The sequence below is a fragment of the Mercenaria mercenaria genome, chromosome 15 (genome assembly GCF_021730395.1).
Source record: "Mercenaria mercenaria strain notata chromosome 15, MADL_Memer_1, whole genome shotgun sequence".
Lineage (NCBI taxonomy): Eukaryota > Metazoa > Mollusca > Bivalvia > Venerida > Veneridae > Mercenaria > Mercenaria mercenaria.
In genome coordinates, this window is record NC_069375.1 from 39,816,655 (window position 1) to 39,838,321 (window position 21,667).

The 21,667-nt window shown below is 34.1% G+C and overlaps 2 protein-coding genes across 3 annotated transcripts in view; one reads left to right on the forward strand and one right to left on the reverse strand.

Moving 5' to 3' along the window:
* The window catches only part of LOC123551801 (uncharacterized), a 34,397-nt gene extending 21,740 nt beyond the window's left edge, over positions 1–12,657 (reverse strand). Inside the window, exons 1-2 of the mRNA XM_053525066.1 lie at positions 12,485–12,657; positions 10,935–11,091 (exon numbers count right to left, since the gene is read on the reverse strand). Of these exons, the coding sequence (XP_053381041.1) occupies positions 10,935–11,090 (156 nt within the window). The 5' untranslated portion in view covers position 11,091; positions 12,485–12,657. The remainder of the gene's footprint in view (positions 1–10,934; positions 11,092–12,484) is intronic.
* Positions 12,658–12,716: 59 nt separating this feature from the next.
* The window catches only part of LOC123551810 (FAD-dependent oxidoreductase domain-containing protein 1-like), a 41,284-nt gene continuing 32,333 nt past the window's right edge, over positions 12,717–21,667 (forward strand). Inside the window, exons 1-2 of one of the 2 annotated variants that reach the window (XM_045341015.2) lie at positions 12,717–12,765; positions 21,120–21,308. In XM_045341015.2, coding sequence (XP_045196950.2) covers positions 21,133–21,308 — 176 coding nt within the window. In that variant the 5' untranslated portion in view covers positions 12,717–12,765; positions 21,120–21,132. The remainder of the gene's footprint in view (positions 12,766–21,119; positions 21,309–21,667) is intronic. The other variant, XM_045341023.2, reaches the window with a different exon arrangement.

The following is a 21,667-nucleotide window of genomic DNA, read 5'->3' on the forward strand; positions in this document are numbered from 1 at the left end:
GCTGGAGATATATTTCACAGTTAATCAGAAAAAAAAATCCACCAATACTATTAATTAAACATAGATCGAAACTAATTACAGTTGTCAATTTATCTAAATAAACAACTGATCCATTTCCAGCGTCCCCTGGAGCATTTCAACATTTTCCATTATTGTACAATTCATCCATCAGCCAATCAATAATTAACTTAGATGAACTACCTAATTAAAGTCACTGTCTACACTGTTGTTTTTTATCAGTCATTCAGAAAATTGAAGTTTTATGATTACTTGAAGGCCATTAGGATTAATGTAGAAAAAGAAATCAATTAAATATTAACAAATGAGCCGCGCCATGAGAAAACCAACACAGTGCATTTGTGACCAGTATGGATCCAGACCAGCCTCCGCATCTGTGCAGTATGGTCAGGATCCATGCTGTTCACTTTCAAAGCCTATTGGAATTAGAGAAACTTTTAGTGAACAGCATGGATCCTGACATCCGTGCAGGCTGATCATGGTCTGCACTGTTCGCTCTTCAGTCACTAAATTTTCAGTGAACACCCCTTTGAATAATAAACTGTACTGCCCAAACTGAATGATGGACCAGTCCATTTTAGAAATTTAGCAGGGTAAGGGTTAAAGAAGCTTATTACTTACAACCATAAAAGCCTGAAGAGATGATGACCGTGATGACATTCACTGATTTATAGACAAACAGGTATTATATCATGTCACAAGACTTCTAACAAGTAATATCTTTGAAGTAGATTTTCCTTAATTGCTTCAGACATTCTTCTGTATCCAGAAATCGATAAAATTGACAAAACTATTACCTTACATTTTTAGAAACTGAGTGTTTATTAGGTGGAATATCAGAAGAGAAGTGACAAATAACTGATATATATAATATTAATATGCATGTAATGTTTTCTGGTAGTTTTTTTCTTGTTACAAGACAGTTAGTGTGAAGTAAGATAAATCTTTTAACAAAGCAAAATGATATGATCCTGTCTTCAAATTTCAATATACATGTATTTACAAAATTCTACTAAATATTTGGGTATTACAAACAGCCAGCATCTTACATTCTCATCCATCAGAGGTTTTGACATTGCCTGGATTTAATTCTTTCATTTACTAGTATGCACACTTGTAAGTTTAATACACAAGAAATGGTAAACTTTCAGCAAACCCATGTTTCCTGTTACTTCACTTGTCAAATTGAAAATTCTAGCAACAACTGAGAAAAAATACTTACATAATTATCACAAAATAATTCCAATCAATAAGGATACACTCCCCATATTGGATTTTTCAGAAATTTACCTTGAGAAACAAAATATTTCTCTAAAATTAGCTACGATGTTGAAATGAAAGCAGCCATGTTTTTTCAAAGATTTTGATCAGCTTAGGAGTTTATGAAAACTTTTCGCAAACTCACGCGGCCACTGACTGGCTGAAGCAACATTATTAAACCTGTATATTAATGAACAAACTAAAAAATAAAGAATCAAGAAAGGAATGAATTGGGTAGACCTTTTGTATAACAGAATAGCATCTCAATAACTTGGGATATTTTCAGACAATAATTTTGTTGTATTTACACTTTTCTAGCACTTTACAGTAATGCTTTTACACAAATCATGATGCTTACTCTGTCAATACTAATTCTTCTATATATCCATGACAGCTGTAACATATATACAAAATCCTCATAATACAACAATACAGCTGTGGCATTATTATGATAACATCTTTTTCTGAAATTTAGAGTATAACATAATCATCATTTCTTCCAAATAAAACAACTTTTTTCAAAACTAAAGCAATTCTCTTCAAATTTCAAACGTGGTATTAATACCGGTATCTAATCATTACAAAATAACTAAATCAGAATGGTCCGCACTTAATCTCAAAAATTCTAAATCCACCAATTACCTTATAATTTCTATCCATAGAGTATATCCTTAATATACTATTTCACCAATTATTAAAATTTTATAATTTATTTTCCTGGTAGAAAACACTCAACATTCTAGAAATTCATGCATCTTTATAAAAAACAATTAACAACATCACCTGTGATGAAATGTGATTATCCAAGATCAATATGTTCGTAACAGCTTGTAGTAACTGTCAGAAATATAGTAACAGCTGATTGTACTTTCATATTTGTACTTCTTATATAAAACATTGATTTCCTATTCATCACTATTTACATAAAATAAGAGTGAATGACCAAACTGCATGTTAAACCAAATTTGAGACAAAATTATATTATTTTATTATTTGAGTGGATTACTGACTTATGACTGAGAATGAATTAAAACTTGTTACAGCTTTTGTTCCAGTCAAATGTGACCAACTCAGATATCTAAATCAATGAAGAGTAAATTCATGTATTAAACTTTTATATTTCAATATATATATCTATCTTATCTTTTCTTTTAGAACTGAAAATGCAAATTCTGGAGGTAATGTACATGAAGAAAAATAATTATTATTTTTGAAAATCTTGAAATATTTCTCCTATCAATATGCTATTAATAGCTAAATAAAGGACTTTTAAACCCCCAATTGCCATATAAAAGCCAGAAGATGGCACTGGGGCAGGTTTTTATATAAATTATGCATGCTTCACATCAGAGACCCCTTTTTCAAAATTTTAAATAATTAAACTTCTTAATAAAAAGTTATAAAAAATTGCATAAATACACATTTGAACATTCTTTATCAATTGGTGTAATTTCTTTTTAAAACAAAAAAATTGTGAAGTAGAGTTTCAACAAGAGCTGTCTAATGACAGCGCGCTCGACTATTCAAAGAATTGACTGAAGAATGGGGTCAAAATATTTCCACGGATATTCACACAAAAGAAATAAATAGATTAGACAAACAATGTTCCTGTATTACTTTGATTTCGATAAGTCTTGCACTAAATGGCAATATATGAGCCAATTTCAAAGTCCAAAAAGGGCCATTATTCAGTCAAAATAGTTATGTAATCTTGCCTACAGATGAAAATCATAATGATAAACAAGTGTTTGAAGTTTAAAAGCCATATGTCAAATAGTTTTGACAAAACATGGACTTGTATGAAAACAGAACCAATTTCAAAATCCAAAAAGGACCATAATTCAGCCAAAATAGATGACAGAGTTATGTTCTCTTTCCTACAGATAGAGACTATTATACTAAACAAGTGATAAAAGTTTCAAAGCCATATGTCAAACACTTTACAAAAAATATGAACTGGTACGAAAAACTTAACCAAGATTTCTAAGTCAAAAGGGGCCATAAATCAGCCAAAATCCTTGATGGAGTTATGTACTCTTGCCTATAACTGGACATGGTGATGGTAAACAGGTGTTGAAAGTTTCAAAGCTTTATCTCAAAAGACTTTGTCAAAATACATGTATGAACTGGTACGAAATATTAACCCAGATTTCTAAGTCAAAAAGGGCCATAATTCAGCAAAAAATCCTTGATGGAGTTATGTGCTCTTGCCTATAACTGGACATGGTGATGGTAAACAAGTATTGAAAGTTTCAAAGCTTTACCTCAAAAGACTTTGTCAAAATATGAACTGGTACGAAAAACTTAACCAAGATTTCTAAGTCAAAAGGGGCCATAATTCAGCTAAAATCCTTGATGGAGTTATGTACTCTTGCCTATAACTGGACATGATGATGGTAAACAGGTGTTGAAAGTTTCAAAGCTTTATCTCAAAAGACTGTCAAAATATGAACTGGTACGAAATATTAACCCAGATTTCTAAGTCAAAAAGGGCCATAATTCAGTCAAAATCCTTGATGGAGTTATGTGCTCTTGCCTATAACTGGACATGGTGATGGTAAACAAGTACTGAAAGTTTCAAAGCTTTATCTCAAAAGACTTTGCCAAAATATGAACTGGTACGAAAAACTTAACCATGATTTCTATGTCAAAAGGGGCCATAATTCAGCCAAAATCCTTGATTGAGTTATGTGCTCTAGCCTATAACTGGCCATGATGATGGTAAACAAGTGTTGAAAGTTTCAAAGCTTTATCTCAAAAGACTTTGTCAAAATATGGACTGGTACGAAAAACTTAACCCAAGGTGTGACGCCGACGCCGACACCGTGGTGAGTAGGATAGCTCTACTTATTCTTCGAATAGTCGAGCTAAAAAATAATTTAAACTAACTGCCAAAAATTTGAATTTGCTGGGAGGAGCTAACAAGGTCAATTGAACCCTGGAAAAATAGAAAATGTAAACAATTCCCACCTGGTTAATTTTATCAACAAACCAGCTAAACAGCAGTAACTGTTAGCAGGGTAGTGGTTAAATGACTTATTGTTAATCCATTGCAATAAATTAAATCCTCTAAATTCTTTTAGCCAATATATAAAAACACACACACATACCTGCTTGCAGAAGTCTGCCATTCTATTTTTTCTAAAACTACTTTTTTACTAAAATGAATCTAGTTAAATCACCAGTCCTACATGTACATGTATGAAATTAAAAGCTATTCCTGTAATTACATACACCAGTATATATATCAATATCTACAATCTTAATAGTTATACTCAAACAAATTACAAAAAAATATAACACTTACTATATCATCATAAATGAACTAAAATTTGCACCTACACCACCATTTAGTAAAGATTTTACACTTAAAATTATTTTTCGAACAGGAAATAATCAGATATCATAATACTTCCTATAAAAAAGATTGATTTTAATTGTTGCATGAAAAATAATTAACACTTGTAAGTATTAATCCGAAGTTCAATCACCACTATATACAGATGTTTGTACAAAAATGTGTATCTTGTATTACGCTTTTTAATAGAACCTTTGTTAATATCACATAGGAGAAAATATTTCTCAATTATAGGTCTTTGAAATGAAAAGACTGTCAATTATTTAAGTAAATATTGGAATAATATACCAAAACTTTTATCAAAACAATTCTTTAATATTAATGAAAAGTGATACTTCAGACATTTTAGATTTACTACAAATTGCTCTTTTATAATAAATTTAAGAACACATTTCTTAATGAAAATACTCAAGAGTTTGTCAATGACATTTTTTTTTCAAAATAGTGAAGCCAGCAAGGGTAACTTGTTTAAGTAAGATGTTTGGGTATTTTTCCAGGATACATATTCATTATCTAGGAGTATTGCTATGCAATCTGACTAAAGTACTTGATCTTCTAGATGAAGATCTGAGAACGACCCATTCACATTCGTCTTCTGTATATTTTGGATTTTCAATATTGCTATTTTTATTTTCTCAAATCTATTTTTATTTGAACCAATCAGACGACTTGTTCGAATGTCAAAGAGAAAGAAAAATGTGCAGTCAATCAAGGGCTCGAACCCAGGACCCCTCGCTTACTGAGCAAGTGGCCTACCAACTAAGCTAACCAGCTATCTGACACATAATGACATAAGAATTGTAAATATCAAAAATCAAAGCTAACTAAAGATTTGCAAAAATGTTGTAAGTTAAGCTCTGATTGGCTAGCGAAAGGGTCGTCAGAACGAGGCTATCAATAGCTCATTCTCAGGTCCTAAGCATAGCGTTATAGCCTATAGGAGATGTACTTTAGTCACATTGTACTGCTATGTATACTCAAACAATGAAAATAAATCAATGTCATTTCATTGAAAAACCAACAGAACATCTCTTTCCAGTAAAAACAAAACATAAACAAAAGTCAAGTCAAATTCTAACCATCAAAATTTAAGTATCTTACTTTGTGGGTTGGAGAAATGTTACTCAGAGTAAATTTAAAAGTGACAAATTTTATTCTTTAGCAGTGAATTCCAAGTAAATTTCCGAACCTGTAAGTGAAGGTAGCAAACTGCACAATTTTTTTTACACGCTAGACTTACTGTATAAAATGCTAAAACCATAACATAACATCCAGAAGAACTTCCAACATTTTGTTGCCTATTTAACAAGAAATATCTCTCTTTAAATAGCTAAAATTGGCCTGATAAGAAACATTTACTTGATGTAAGATAAATTCCAGGTATTTATTATAAGTCACAGATCCAATGTGTCTGCCAGTAGCAACAAGAGTTCAAGAACCTGATTAAAATCCAGAAACTGTTTAATAAAACATATTACACTGGTTTAAACATATTTTATTAGCGAGATAGTTTACAAAATATATACATGTACAAACGACAAAATTCACAAAAAAGCTTAGGATCGTATCAGATCGAAAGCCTAAGGCTTATATAGATCTTTTCCTGTAAACATATTATATTGACAGTTGCCAAATGTGAGAGCTAAAGATTTACCAAAGTTAAGTCCTTATGCTCAGGTCAGCAAAAAAGCTCTGTACATAAGAAATGTAACCTTGCCTAATCTTAATCTGCAAGAAAATGACTTCTAACAACTTTCTGTTAAGAATTTACATAAACAAAGGTAATATATATTACCTTAAGTCTTTTCAAGGAGATTAAAAATTCTCAAGTTATTAATTATTCAAAATATATGTACCTTTAGATTTTTCAGGTCATATCATAAACCAAGAGGAATCATTTATACATTAAAAATATAAATGCCAGAAAATCTGGCGTTACTGTACGCAGTACATTTGATATTGTTTTGCAAGTTTTTTTTAAGAATAGCAAATATGAAAATAATGATTCCAGCCACATGTGGTGTACGGTCAACTGATTTAACTCCCCCTGTGATAATCTGTTCCTTTCCCATAAAAAATTAAGTTCACACACTTTACATGCTATATTAATATGAACTTCAAAGAATTTAGGCTTTTCTACTTTTTTCTTTTTCATTATTAATTTATTACCTCTTGGTAAGTTTGTTTGTCTGTTTGTCTGTTTAAGGTTTAAGGCCGTTTTTTTCAACGGTATTTCAGTTATATAATCGTGGGCAGTTAACCTTACCAGTGTTCCTGTGGATTCTGTACCAGTACATACCTGCACAATGTCATGTTCTCCACAAGTAACTGTCAACTTCTGCACATTAATCAGAGGTGGAGGACGAATGATTTCAGACAAAATGTCTTTTATCAAATTGCACAGAGAAATACGCCTCGCCCAGGGCTCGAACTCACGGCCCCGAGATCCGTAGATCTGTGCTCTCCCTATTGAGCTAAGTGGGCGGGCCACCTCTCGGTAAGAAGAAAAAAGCTGGGAAGCAAATTTCTTCTAATTTCATCTAAGAATTTGTTTCAACTTAATTACATAGGAATGGATCAAGAATATTTTGTCATGCTGCTTATACATGTAATTTTTACTTAGTTTAAACACCCAGACCAAATCATTCTAACTTAAGGGCCTCAATGTTCTAGCACTTATGTAACTTTTTGTACACTGGACTTTCCTTCAGTAACATTCCAGCTGGCTTGTACATAAGTTATTTTTTTGTGGTTCTACCTAAATGTGCCTGTTCCTACTTGAAATACCAGGCAGAGGGCAAAAATTTTAAGTTTATTTCTTTGCTTAAAGCAATTGCATTTTAGTTAATTTCTGCACTTTATAAGTCAAACATTAAAAAAAAATATTGCATTCAACTTTATGGGTTACCTTGCGTTTATTAAAATTATTTCACAAAATGGGAGATACATTTTTTGGCAGTAAAAACTTTAATTGCAGTTCCACATGCATGCATACCAAAGAGACAACTAAATTATGTCAAGCTGTAGTGTAAATATTTGTTTGGTATATGGCAAAAATATTTGTCCACCTTTTTATCTTGGTTTTATGATAAATTCTGTCACAAAGATGGGAATGCCTGGTCTTATCCTTGATCAAATAGACTTCAAAGATAACAAATAATTTTTGAATTCTTGACCTCTTTGAATTTAAGTCTGTCAACAATGAAATGCTGTATTAATAAAAGGCTCTTATTAACACAAATGTGCCAAAGACTTCATAATTTATCAAAAGAAAAAAGACATACTTTGCGAAGATTTTCATTCTGACAAGGTTTAATAACTCAGCATTTTTTTTTAAAAAATCAGATGAGCTAAAAATGCAAAACAAAACAAAAATAACAGTGTAATGAGTGTCAAATTAAGATACTGTGAAATCATCAATTTTTGTGGGGGACTAATTTTCATGGATTTCATGCTTCAATCAATCAACGAAAACAAGTAAATTCCCATTCATTTTATGTTCAAAAGTTGAAATCCATGAATTCATATCCCCAAGAAATTGCTGTTTTGACCAAAACCACGAAATTTCATGCCCACGATATGAAATGATTTTACAGCAGGCATTTTAGATATGCCTCGGATCCACCGAGTTAAAATACCCAAGCTCCTTATACGTGTACTTACTGTTTAATAACCAAATTCTCAAATTTAATGGTTTTACAGCCAATTAAAGGTAACTTTTTGCAAAAAAAGAAGAAATTACATTCAAATGAATTATTTTCAATAAATTATACTACTATTAACTTAAAGGAATGGCTATTAAAATTTTTCATGAAATGTAACTACTATGTGTGCTACTATTTGTAATACAAGTGTTTGACATTAAATTATCTTGTGTACAATAATAGTTATAACTGCAGAATTTGAGACTTTTCCAATATGTTAACTTAATCATACAGAGATCTCAAGATTATTATTTGCTATCAATGTAATCTCCAGTTATCAGTTATTATAACAGATCAATCTTTCAGGGCTTTTTTACCTTCTGGTATCGCCTCAAATTTCAAAACTGAGGCCGAAATTTGCTGGCTTCCCAACCTGAAATTGGCTTGTTATTTTCCAATTTGTGAAAGATGATCTCCAAATTAACAATTTAACTTATTTAATTTTTCTTATATATTTCTGTCAAGAGTCTCTGTGTTAGCAACTTAAACATTTGAAGTATGTATCATTTGTCACTGATGAAAGAGTTTCTTGTGAAGCAGTCCAATTTTTTTTCAAAATTCACAATTTGAAAAAATTCATGCTGACATTTCCTAAACATTGTGACTTAACCAGTTTAGCCTGCTGGCGGCAAGTGATTCTGCCTTTGACCACTGACGTGCAGGCTGATCATGGTCTGCACTGCGTGTTCCTTATTCAGTCAGTAAAATCAATGGTACTGCCAAAATTGAATGATGGACCAGTTCAATGTTAACATTTAGCAGGCTAAAGGTTAAAGGGAATTCCTATAGTTTTTTATGCGCATCTTTCTGCGCAGCCGACACTTGGTATGGAAAACTGAACTGAAGTCAACATTTGTTGAAACATGTTACAGACAATCTTAAATATGAGGAATCTTGAATGAAATAACATTTTAGATAAGTTTTATCAGTAATCAAATGTTGTTACTGGTTTATGTTGTATTGACAAGTATCATGCCTGACAGGTATCTTGCTTTTTTGTGGTTGTGCTTTCACATCGCATTTTAGTACAAAGACAGTGTTGTTCATATAATGTAAGATAATTGACTTAGTACTGATAAGACGATATCACCTTTCAGATTATTTAGTATTCAATTATAGAAAGAATTAAGAATTTTTAAAGCTTTTTTTTAACTTCTAGCAGACATACATGTAATCAATTTGGCCAGCTTCGCGCCATTTTCCGTCCGAACAGGTGTTGTATTCTAGCGGTCTTAACATAAAATTTAGCCTGGTGACCCATACATTTTTAGCCATTTTTATGCTCACAATACAATTATCTATACACAGGAAAAACAGGAAAAAATTCTATGAAAGAGTTTTTTCAGAATTAAAAAAAATATTCTTCACTATGGGTATTTTTCATTGAAAAAAGTCCACAAAAGTAAATATGAAACAATATTTTTTTTTCATTTGTACCCATTATTGTAAGGATAGGGTATTACAAATATGACTATGATATCAAATACTGTGGAATCATTTAATTTCGTGGGCATGAAATTTCGTTGTTTTGGTCAAAACGGTAATTTCGCGGGGAAATGAATTCGTGGATTTCAACTGTTGAACACAAAATGAATGGGAATTTTTCTTGTTCGTTGGGATTAATTTTCGTGGATTGACTGAACCACGAAATCCCCGAAAATCCCCCACGAATATTAATGATTTCACAGTAAGTATATAATAAAATCTGTAAAAAGAAAAAAACTGTATTGTGCTGTCTTGATGTATAATTTGGTTGGTATTTATAAAAAAGCAGAAAATTATGAAAATGTTGAAAAATCGCTGGCAGTTTCAGCAACAGTGGGTGTGTTCAAAACAATTTTTCACAAAAACAAGCCTGGTGACCTATTGTTTTTATTTGTTCATTGTTTTCAGCAAAAAGTTTCCTATCATATATGTGAATTTAAAAAAAATCTATGAAAGGAAAAAAACTATAGGAATTCTCTTTAAGGGCCTCTTCCCAATTTCTGGAAAAAGGCCATGTCTTCTAAATCTTGCTAGAAATTCAACCTTTAATAATAATCAATCTTGTATTACTCTTAGTATTGTTTTCATTTAATATGAAACTCAGAGGTTCTAAATATCAAATTTAGAACTTGATACTTGAATTCAAGCATCTAATATCAATAAAAACCCTGAGTTTAGATGAAATGAAATGTGATATCTGAATAAGTATGCCTGATTTAAATAGTTTTTTGCAAGCTACCAATTTACAATGTGCAAGTCATGCAAATGTAATTGGTTAATGTTACTAATCAAAATATATGTCACTGGAAAAAGATTACCCTACAATTATGTAATCAATAATAACTAGAAGATAAATTGTCTGCTTCAGCATGTTCAGTGTATTAAAGATCAGGACTCACCTGAGGTGTTCATAAGTGAAAGACAGTTTTGATCTTAAACATCATGGCTTTTTTGTTCTTTTACAGTTTTTACCCTTTTTATAGTTCCCTTTTAGTAAAAAGTATATACTTGATACTTTTTATTGTGAAATTGTCAGATACATAAACTTCAGTTATATTTCAATAATTCACTGAAAAAACACACAATACAGAAACACAAAAGATAATCACCCATTTACGATCCAGTGCAGAACTTGGTCTTGGTGTTGAATGTCTAGCAGAGTTCGGCACACTCTGGCTATTTTGCAGGCTGTACACCATGCCAACTGTTTGGCGACGGTATCTAGGTGGTGAAATAATCCTTTCTCTGTACCTCACTGATGTCATACTGGTAAAAAATTTATTAAAAAATAAAGCATTATTTAAAATGGTATTGAAATTCAAAGTAATATGTAACAGAGCTGCTGTGTCAGGTATGATCAATTTTATATCATTATGTACAAGTAAAAATTTTTTTGTTTGGTTTAACATCACACTGACATGGTGAAGTTCCAGCTTTTCATGTTTGAGAAAGACCACAGATGCCACTCTTGGCATTATTTCATCATGGGGGAGAACCTGGGTAGGACCACCATCCTTCCATAAGCCAGCTGAATGGCTTCCTCACATGAAGAGTTCTATGCCCTAAGTGAGGCTCGAGCCCACGACATAGATGAATGGCAAGTGATTTGAAGTCAGCGACCTAAAACAACTTGGCTATGGAGGCCCCGCTAAGAAAATATAATGATGCTTGAGAAATGAAGTAAGTCAAAATGAACTACATAAATTTGTTCTTATCACAGGTATTTCATTTATAAAATAAATGAAATCCATTTGTAAACAGAAGGAAAGAATAAACATATATATATATAATTATTGGGCACAGGTCTTTAAAAAAAACTTGAAATCCCAAATCCTTTGGTGCTCAAGTTTGACCCATTTTATTGACTGATATGATCTTTTATTGTTGAACAGTTGCAACTTGGAAATATATTGAGGACATTACTTATAAAAAAAACTGTCTTCTGATGTCTTAGAGCTAATGAAAAGACCAGCTAACACTATATCGAAATCAAGTCAGAATTTTATACTTATCCAATGATAAGCTGCATATTTGCCTAAATACACAAATAAACTGGTAAAATATGCAATTCAAGTAAATCTCATGGAGTAACATATGTTTTTTAAAATAGCAAATTCACAATATAAACCAAAGTGATGAGGTAATACCAAACTGACGCTTGTAACCTTGTTTGTAACTTGTGTGTACTACTCATAGAGTCATACTAAGATTGTGTTGCGTGGTTTATTTATTGTCAGATCAAAATTAGGATAATTGACTGAAAAATAGTTTGAAGTAAAATGCAAGTCCATGGCATTTGATTTGATGAAATTATAGCACAACAGATTTCTGGCACTATTTTCTGGTTAGGTTTCAATACAGCTCAGAGGTTTGTAACAGCATATAAACATCTCTGGGGCTGAAATTTTTAGCTGCTGTAGCAATTATAAAATATCAGTCTCAGAATTTATAAAATAAGACATCCTGATACCGGACTGAGTAACTTTGGCTACCTTTTGTTGCCTTTTATTTGTAGTAAACATTAATCTTATTAATATGTAGAAATGACCACTGTCGGCTTGTATACAACTGTGGACATGTATGTTTACAGTACATAATATCAGAATACCATAAATCAATAACTGACAGGTGCGCGCCTAATTTGTAAATAATATCTTACCTGAATGAAATTTTAATACACAGAGGAATATGAATATCCGGAAGAAGAAAGATAAATCATAATTTATATAAAATGTCACCCTACTCCGTCTAAATGTTCCTGACATTTATCATAACATTGCATTTTATATCTCAACGTGAAGATTGCACACATTCAAGTTTCACTTTCCACAAAGCTTTGTGTAGTAACATATGACGTCATCAAAATTTGTGTATTACACATGTTATGTGATGTAGTTCGCATAGCACTGTGTAGTTGGACGAACAAATCAACCTTTGACGGTATGAATTTAATAATTTAAACATTTAAGATACAGATGCAATGCATATTTGAATACTGAAATTATTGTTGATATCTGGAATGAGCATATATTTTAAAAACAAAGGTTGACAGAGGGCAGATTTTCTTATAATTGACAATCAGGTACAGAATTAAAGCGTTTCGTACACACCCTTTTTCGACCCACTGAATGATTTAAAAAGTATTATATGATGAATGAAAGGAAGATTCAACATTTTCCCTGCACATTTATGTAGGATATTTTTATTATCTGACTAGCTAAAGTTTTGGAAGCATTTGGCCATTCAAAAATAAGACACCTAGTCTGCATTCTAGCTGCCAGGTGACCTCACCTAACTCCTAGCCTGTTCTCTAAGTTTTTTAGGTGTTTGGTAATCACTTTTTTTTATGAATTACATGTTTTTCTTTTGATAAGTTGCTTGTGTAGCGGTTCTCGTATCGGGTGGCCTTAGTAGCTCATTTGGTAGAGCGTTGGCACGGTCCGAGGTTCGAATCCCGGTCGAGGTTGCACATTTTTCACGAGACTGTTACATTTGGGGACTCGTCCGGGATGTTTACCCTTGTTCACCCATGTGGGGCGAAGCAGTTTGTCTAGGTTGTGCATCTGAATTCGGTTAACAGTCTGCGGCAGACATTGGCAAGGAGTGCCAATGTCTCGCAATAAAAGGAAAGGTGTATAGTGGTTCTCGTATCAGGTGGCCTCGGTAGCTCAATTGGTAGAACGTTGGCACGGTAAGCAGAAGGTTCGGGGTTCAAATTCCGGTCGAAGCTGCACATTTTTCCTGAGACTGTTACACTTACATTCATCTTTGCATTAAAATTGCAGTGCCTGCACTGCACTTTTTTTAATGTATATTTTATGATTTGTTTCTGTAGTGTCATCGACAGTCAGCTGTGTATTGAAGCCAGTGTTGGGTAGATATCCCCTTGCACCTGTTCACAACAAATTCCCGAAGATTTAAAGTCTCTTATTTAGAATTATGCAACTTATATCAAATTGTTTGAAGTTTCTACATGAATAGTAAAGTTTAATTTATTGGAGCAAGTAAATCTGACTAGTATTTTAAGACGTCCGGGGTTCGAATCCTGGTCCAAGCACTGGAAAGTTCTGAGATGCTCTTGAGTGTCTCCTAACTAACTAACAGGCCTGTTCTGGTGCTATACACCGGGCACGTTAAAGAACCAGACTGTCTATTCGCAAAGAGCTAGGCTAAGTTAGCTGGACAGGACTGTATCTAAAAAGCCGTTCTTGGGGCTTTATCTCACTCTGTCCCTCTGGTCAGATTGCTCTGTGTCTGTACTTAGTAATAAGTAAAGGATGAATTTCACGCCCTGTGTGGCTGTGTTTGCGCTATGTAAAGCGCTATTTAAATCTGGTATAATAATATATTGTAATAATTGTAAGGGAAAATCACAATTTTAGTGACAATTAATTTCACATACAGAAAAGCTTCTGTTGAATGTTGATTTTAATAAAACTTCCCACAGTTTGTAAATCGGCATATTGTCTTTCTTTTGGCTCTAAAATAAAAACGTATAGGTTATTTGTGAAATTCTGGAGATTTTGCCCATTATTAAAGAGACTGTTTTTTCCTTTCAAACTGATATTTATGTCTCCCACCACACAGTGGTGTGGTAGAATTTATTTATATTGATTTACTCCTGTCTTTTAGTATGTATGTCTGTTTGTCACAAAGCTTGTCCGCACTTTAACTAGTCTAAGTCGAACATTTCTCATCTGATCTTCACCAAACTTGAACAAAATGTATTATGCCGATAAGTCCTCAGCCAAGTTGGATAACTAGCCAAATCGGCCCAGGCACTTTTGAATTATAGCCCTTGAATTACTGATCAGAACCACATTTAAACAACCAGACCTCCCATAAATTACTGATCGGAACCACTCAACCAAACCACCCAGACCTCCCAAAAATTACTGATCGGAACCATTCACCCAAATCACCCAAACCACTTTGAATCACTAAATGATTAGGCAGTTGTGAGAGTCATGCCCTTTTCTCAAAAGCAGCTCTAGTTTGATCTAATTTAAATTTTTTTCACATGTCACAAGTTTAGTCATATATAATTGTAAGAAAGAGACCGGTAGAAGCTAAGCATGTTGAAATCAACTAATACAAATGTTTCACGTCCCTGTATGCTGGATCCGAACTTTATTCTATGATGTACAGGTAAATGCCATTCTGCTGACACTTCCAATGTTTCAGACATGCAGAACTACCTTAATACCATTTCTAATTTTCCTTTTTAGCTCACCAGAGCACAAAGTGCTCAACGTAAAATATTGTGACCGTGTGTTGTCTGGCGTCCGTCAACGTTTGCCTTATGAACACCCTAGAGGCCACATTTGTGACCCAATCTTTATGAAACTTAGTCAGAATGTTTGTCTTGATGATCTCTAGGTCAAGTTCAAAACTGGGTCATGTGGGGTCAAAAACTAGGTCAGTAGGCCAGATCAAAGGAAAAGCTTGTCAACACTCTAGAGGCCACATTTGTGACCCAATCTTTATAAAACTTGGTCAGAATGTTAGTCTTGATGATCTCTAGGTCAAGTATGAAACTGGGGCATGTTGGGTCAAAAAAGCTAGGTCAGTAGGCCAGATCAAAGGAAAAGCTTGTGAACACTCCAGAGGCCACATTTATGACCCAATCTTTATGAAACTTGTTCAGAATATTTGTCTTGGTGATTTCTAGGTCAGGTTTGAAACTGGGTTATGTGGGGTCAAAAACTAGGTCAGTAGGCCAGATCAAAGGAAAAGCTTGTAAACACTCTAGAGGCCACGTTTGTGACCCAACCTTTATGAAACTTGATCAGAATATTTCTCCTGATGATCTCTAGGTCAAGTATGAAACTGGGTCATGTGGGGTCAAAAACTAGGTCAGTAGGCCAGATCAAAGGAAAAGCTTGTGAACACTCCAGAGGCCACATTTGTGACCCAAACTTTATGAAACTTGGTCAGAATGTTTGTCTTGATGATCTCTAGGTCAGATTTTAAACTGGCTCATGTTGGGTCAGAAACTAGGTCAGATCAAAGGAAAATCTTGTCAACACTCTAAAGGCCACATTTGTGACCCAATCTTTATGAAACTTGGTCAGAATGTTAGTCTTGATGATCTCTAGGGTAAGTTCGAAACTGGGTCATGTTGGATCAAAAATAGGTCAGTAGGCCAGATCAAAGGAAAATCTTGTCAACATTTTAGAGACCACAGTTCAAGTTTGAAACTCATTAGAATTAGTCTGAGTGTTTGTCTTGATTATCTATAGGTCAAGTTTGAATCTGGGTCATGTGGGGTCAAAAACTAGGCCACACGGTCAAATCAAAGGAAAAGCTTGTGAACACTCTAGAGGACACAGTTGTGACCAATCTTTATGAAATTTGGTCAGAATGTTTGTCTTGATGATCTCTAGGCCAAGTTAGAATCTGGGTCATGTTTGGTCAAAAACTACGTCAGTAGGCCAGATCAAAGGAAAAGCTTGTGAACACTCTAGAGGCCAATGTTTTGACTCAGTCTTTATGAAATTTAGTCAGAATGTTTGTCTTGATGATCTTTAGGTAAAGTTTGAATTTTGGTCATGTGGGATCAAAAACTAGGTCAGTAGACCAGATCAAAGGAAAAGCTTGTGAACACTCTAGAGGCCACATTCATGACCCAATCTTTATGAAACTTGGTCAGAATATTTGCCTTAATGATCTTTAGGTCAAGTTCGAAACTGGGTCATGCAGGAACAAAAAGTAGGTCAGTAGACTACTAGGCCAGATCAAAGGAAAAGCTTGTGAACACTACAGTTGTGACTCAGTCTTTATGAAACTTGGTCAGAATGTTTGTCTTGATGATCTCTAGGTCAATTTTTAATCTGGGTCATTTATGATCAAAAACAAGGTCACATGGTGAAATCAAAGGAAAAATTTGTGAACACTCTAAAGGCTACAGTTGTGACTCAATCTTTATGAAACTTGGTCAGAATGTTTGTCTTGATGATCTCTAGGTTAAATTCGAAACCGGCTGATCATGCTCATGTGGGGTAAAAATCTAGGTCAGTAGGCCAGATCAACTCTTGTGAGCGATATATATGGCCCCTCTTGTTTCCTTTCTGTCTTGCCACAGAACTTCATGTTAGGTACTAGTGGTGATATAGATAAAAGAGAATGTTACCTTGATCTACCAGTATGTATACATTAACCAACACTGATGAAGTTTCTTTATTCATAGCAGTGTATGAGAGTATAAGGTTGAAAACATTTAATCAACCTTTGATGATATGAATTTAATGAGTTTAAGACTGGATATTAATAAATGTACATTTTCTTTTGCTGTGTGAGAAATGTGATCATATATGAGGGTTGATCTAGATTTAATGTCATTGGAGTCATGAAAAAATGTATAACGAAAAGAAAATAACAGATTCCAACTCAAATACCTTGATAGATCTGTTTTCAATATTTTCTAAAAATGTCGTAAGGTATATTTGCTTTCCTATCAAGACATGAACAGAAAGCATAATTATGGACAGTAAGCACTGCAGAACGATAACAATCATAAGCACTGCTCAGCAAACTTTAAGTAGCAGATGCCACTACAGTTTCCATTGTTGTTATATGGAAAATTGTTTAACTTGTAAAATTTTGCCAAATTTCATAAGTCTTGTTCACTGTGATGATGTAACAATGTTACATGCATGCACAGGTTCTGTAACTCTTCTTTGTATTTTTACAAAATTGTATGCCCCTTTTTGGACTTTGCAGTTTTTGTTATGATTTTGTATGTAACCTTGCAGGCAGGAATGGATTAAAAGTAACAGACTTGTTCTTTTCACTTAGATGGCTATATGCATGGGTGTCATAGCTATGCTCTGCATTTTTAAAAAGTTTTGCCCCTTTTTTGGATATTTTTTGTTGAGTTTTAGTTAACTTTGAAAGCTGATATATTTGAAACCAGTGGAACTCTACTCACTTGTTTAGTGTTAACCCTGATGATTTGACATAAACGGATAATGAAACAAAATTTTGTAATTACTCCCCTTTAATTAGGGCTGTCATTGATTGGGTCTTAGGCGTATCGACGATACCGATATATCAGAAGACAAATATCGACGATACATCGATATATTGATTATTAAGTTAGATTAACGACCTATTTGTTCATATGCATACTATATACCTTCCTGTAAATGCTATTTTAAGTTTTATTGCCTACTTTCCATATTTCTGTTTGATTGTGTTGTATTTGTATTTAAAATTTTATGAAATAAAAGAAATACACAAAAATTAATAACATCTTTCATTTTTATTTTGCCTTCACTCCTTTTTTGCATTTATCCAAATTTACAACTTTGTGAACTTTAGTTGTTTTTTAGGGTCTGAGTGTTTATTTGGGTAGTTTTTTCTCTCTGTAAAATATCGATTTTTGAAAATGGGAATCGATAATCGATCGACAAAAAAATATCGTTGATACATCGATATCGTTTCAATCGATGACAGCCCTACCTTTAATTAAAGGTTATTATTGATTTCAATATATTAAATAAGTAGGTTTACATTTGCATTTAATAAACAATTTGATTTTTCAAAAACCTTTAGCCAAAAGGCAAGTTTTCAAACAATGTGTAGCTTCTGAATTAATTGAGCCACGCCATGAGGAAACCAACATAGTGGGTTTGCCACCAGCATGGATCCAGACCAGCCTGTGCATCTGCGCAGTCCGGTCAGGATCCATGCTGTTCGCTTCAAAGCCTATTACAATTACAGAAACCGTTAGTGAACAGCATGGGTCCTGACCAGACTGCGCGGATGCGCAGGCTGGTCTGGATCCTTGCTGGTCACAAAGCCACTATGTTGGTTTTCCCATGGCGCGGCTCAATTAATATCCAGTCTACATGTATCCCTGTTGGACAACTAAGATAGGTTAATTGGGAGTAAAAACTTGAATTTCTAATAAAGTTTGGCTAAATATATTTGTCAGTGTGACACTTTGACAAATTTGATACAGTAGTTCTGGTATTCATATCAGCTCGTCTATAGAAAACTTTTGTGTTTTAAATTCATATAATATATGATAAGTCACCCTCTCTTGGTTGGGTTACCAGATTTTAAAAATACAGTAAAACTACACTAAGTGAACACCATTAAGTTTAAATGACCATTTATTAACCTTCAGAACAAATCTGTTACTTGGCCAATGTCTGATTAATCACGATAAAAATCATATTTTCTGTTCCTTTAGAAAATAAAAGAGTTTGGTGCCATAAAAACATAGGGGCATCATCACAGTGGAGGTGATAATACATGTTGTGCATTTTAATTCATATAATGGGGGGCCTCTATGGCCAAGTGGTTAAGGTCCCTGACTTACAATCACTTGCCCCTCACAAATATATGGGCTGGAGCCTGGCTCCTGGGGCATAGAATTCTTCATGTGAGGAAGCCAGGACCGTCTGGCTTACAGAGGTTGGATTGTATACCCAGGTGCTCTCCCTTGATGAAATAATTCCAGAGAGGCATCTGGGATCTTCCGCCTGTGAAAAGCTAGAAAGTTACCAATCACCAAAATGACCAATAATTGTGTCTATGCAATGTTAAATGTATTTCTCGGTTAGAGAACATAATTTCTTAAGTACAAATAGGGAAAACTCAAAACCGTACTCTTTAAGTATTTTTACCTCACCTGTCACATAGTGACAAGGTGAGCTTTTGTGATCACGCAGCGTCCGTCCGTCCGTGCGTGCGTAAACTTTTGCTTGTGACAACTCTAGAGGTCACATTTTTCGTGGGATCTTTATGAAAGTTGGTCAGAATGTTCATCTTGATGATATCTAAGTCAAGTTCGAAACTGGGTCACGTGCGGTCCAAAACTAGGTCCGTAGGTCTAAAAATAGAAAAACCTTGTGACCTCCCTAGAGGCCATATTTTTCAATGGATCTTCATGAAAATTGGTCAGAATGTTCATCTTGATGATATCTAGGTCAAGTTCAAAAGTGGGTCACGTGCCATAAAAAAGTAGGTCAGTAGGTCAAATAATGAAAAAACCTTGTGACCTCTCTGGAGGCCATACTTTTCATGGGATCTGTATGAAAGTTGGTCTGAATGTTCATCTTGATGATATCTAGGTCAAGTTTCAACTGGGTCAGCTGCGGTCAAAAACTAGGGTCAGTAGATCTAAAATTAGAAAAATCTTTCCTTGATGATATTTAAATCAAGTTCAAAACTGGATCAACTAGGTCAGTAGGTCTAAAAATAGAAAAACCTTGTGACCTCTCTAGAGGCCATATTTTTCAATGGATCTTCATGAAAATTGGTCAGAATGTTCATCTTGATGATATCTAGGTCAAGTTCGAAAGTTGGTCACGTGTTATCAAAAAGTAGGTCAGTAGGTCAAATAATGAAAAAACCTTGTGACCTCTCTAGAGGCCATACTTTTCATGGGCTCTGTATGAAAGTTGGTCTGAATGTTCATCTTGATGATATCTAGGTCAAGTTTGAACTGGGTCAGCTGCGGTCAAAAACTAGGGTCAGTAGGTCTAAAATTAGAAAAATCTTTTGACCTCTCTAGAGGCCATATTTTTCAATGGATCTTCATGAAAATTGGTCTGGATGTTCACCTTGATGATATCTAGGTCAGTTTCGAAACTGGGTCACGTGCGGTCAAAAACAAGGCCGGTAGGTATAAAAATAGAAAAACCTTGTGATCTCTCTAGAGGCCATATTTTTCATGAGATCTTCATGAAAATTAGTGAGAATGTTCATCTAGATGATATCTAGGTCAAGTTCAAAACAGGGTCACGTACCTTCGAAAACTAGGTCAATAGGTCAAATAATAGAAAAACCTTGTGACTTCTCTAGAGGCCATATTTTTCAATGGATCTTCATAAAAATTTGTCAGAATTTTTATCTTGATAATATCTAGGTCAGGTTCAGAACTTGGTCACATGAGCTCAAAAACTAGGTCACTATGTCAAATAATAGAAAAAATGACGTCATACTCAAAACTGGGTCATGTGGGAACAGGTGAGCGATTCAGGACCATCATTGTCCTCTTGTTTAGTAAAGGTAAAATGACCTTGTCTATCTGCAAAAACATTATCTTTGTCTTATATACTATAATAAGTTAAACTTGCCACACTTGTTCTTGGGCAATTTATATAATTTAATTTTGTCAGTCGTTGAAGGAGCTAGAAGTTGTTTAGAAGCAGTTTCTTGAACAGGGTCAAGAGTCTGAAAATTCAAGTAAGAGTGTTATTTCACACAGTTTATTTTGTTTTGTTGATATTTTGCTTTCACAATTGTTGTTTAAATATCATTCTTTCTATTTTAAACGGAAGAAGCTCTACCAGGATGAACCATTGTATAAGAACCAGACTGCTGTTGAAAAGATTTCGGTCACAGCTGAACCGTTTGACTCGCCAGTTATGTGATAAAGTACCAGATTCTCGGTCATCAGATGGAGTGAATCAGATTGAGAATAATAAACAAGAAGAGAGAGAGTATATTCCTGCAGGAGGGAAGGCCAGGTGATTGTTTTGTTTACCTTATATTCATTTTAAGCTCGACTATACGAAGCATGGAGAGTTGTCCTACTTGACCCGGCTTCGGTGTCAGCATCCTTCCGAGTCTGCACTTTCGTTGAAGTTTTGATGCACTTTCTCTTTATCTCTGTAATTACTTGATGGATTTGTTTCAAGCTTTCAAGCCTGTGTGCACTCGCCGTGACGTAATTTGCCGATCATAAAATCAGCGAGGCATGTCAACAGGGAAATTGGCGAGATTTAGCAGAAGATCAAAGGCAAGAGGGCGCATTTTAAGGATAGCGTGGCGACAGTAAAAAAGGGCAGGGCGTGGCGCTCCGCTTCATCGCTCTAGAAATAACACT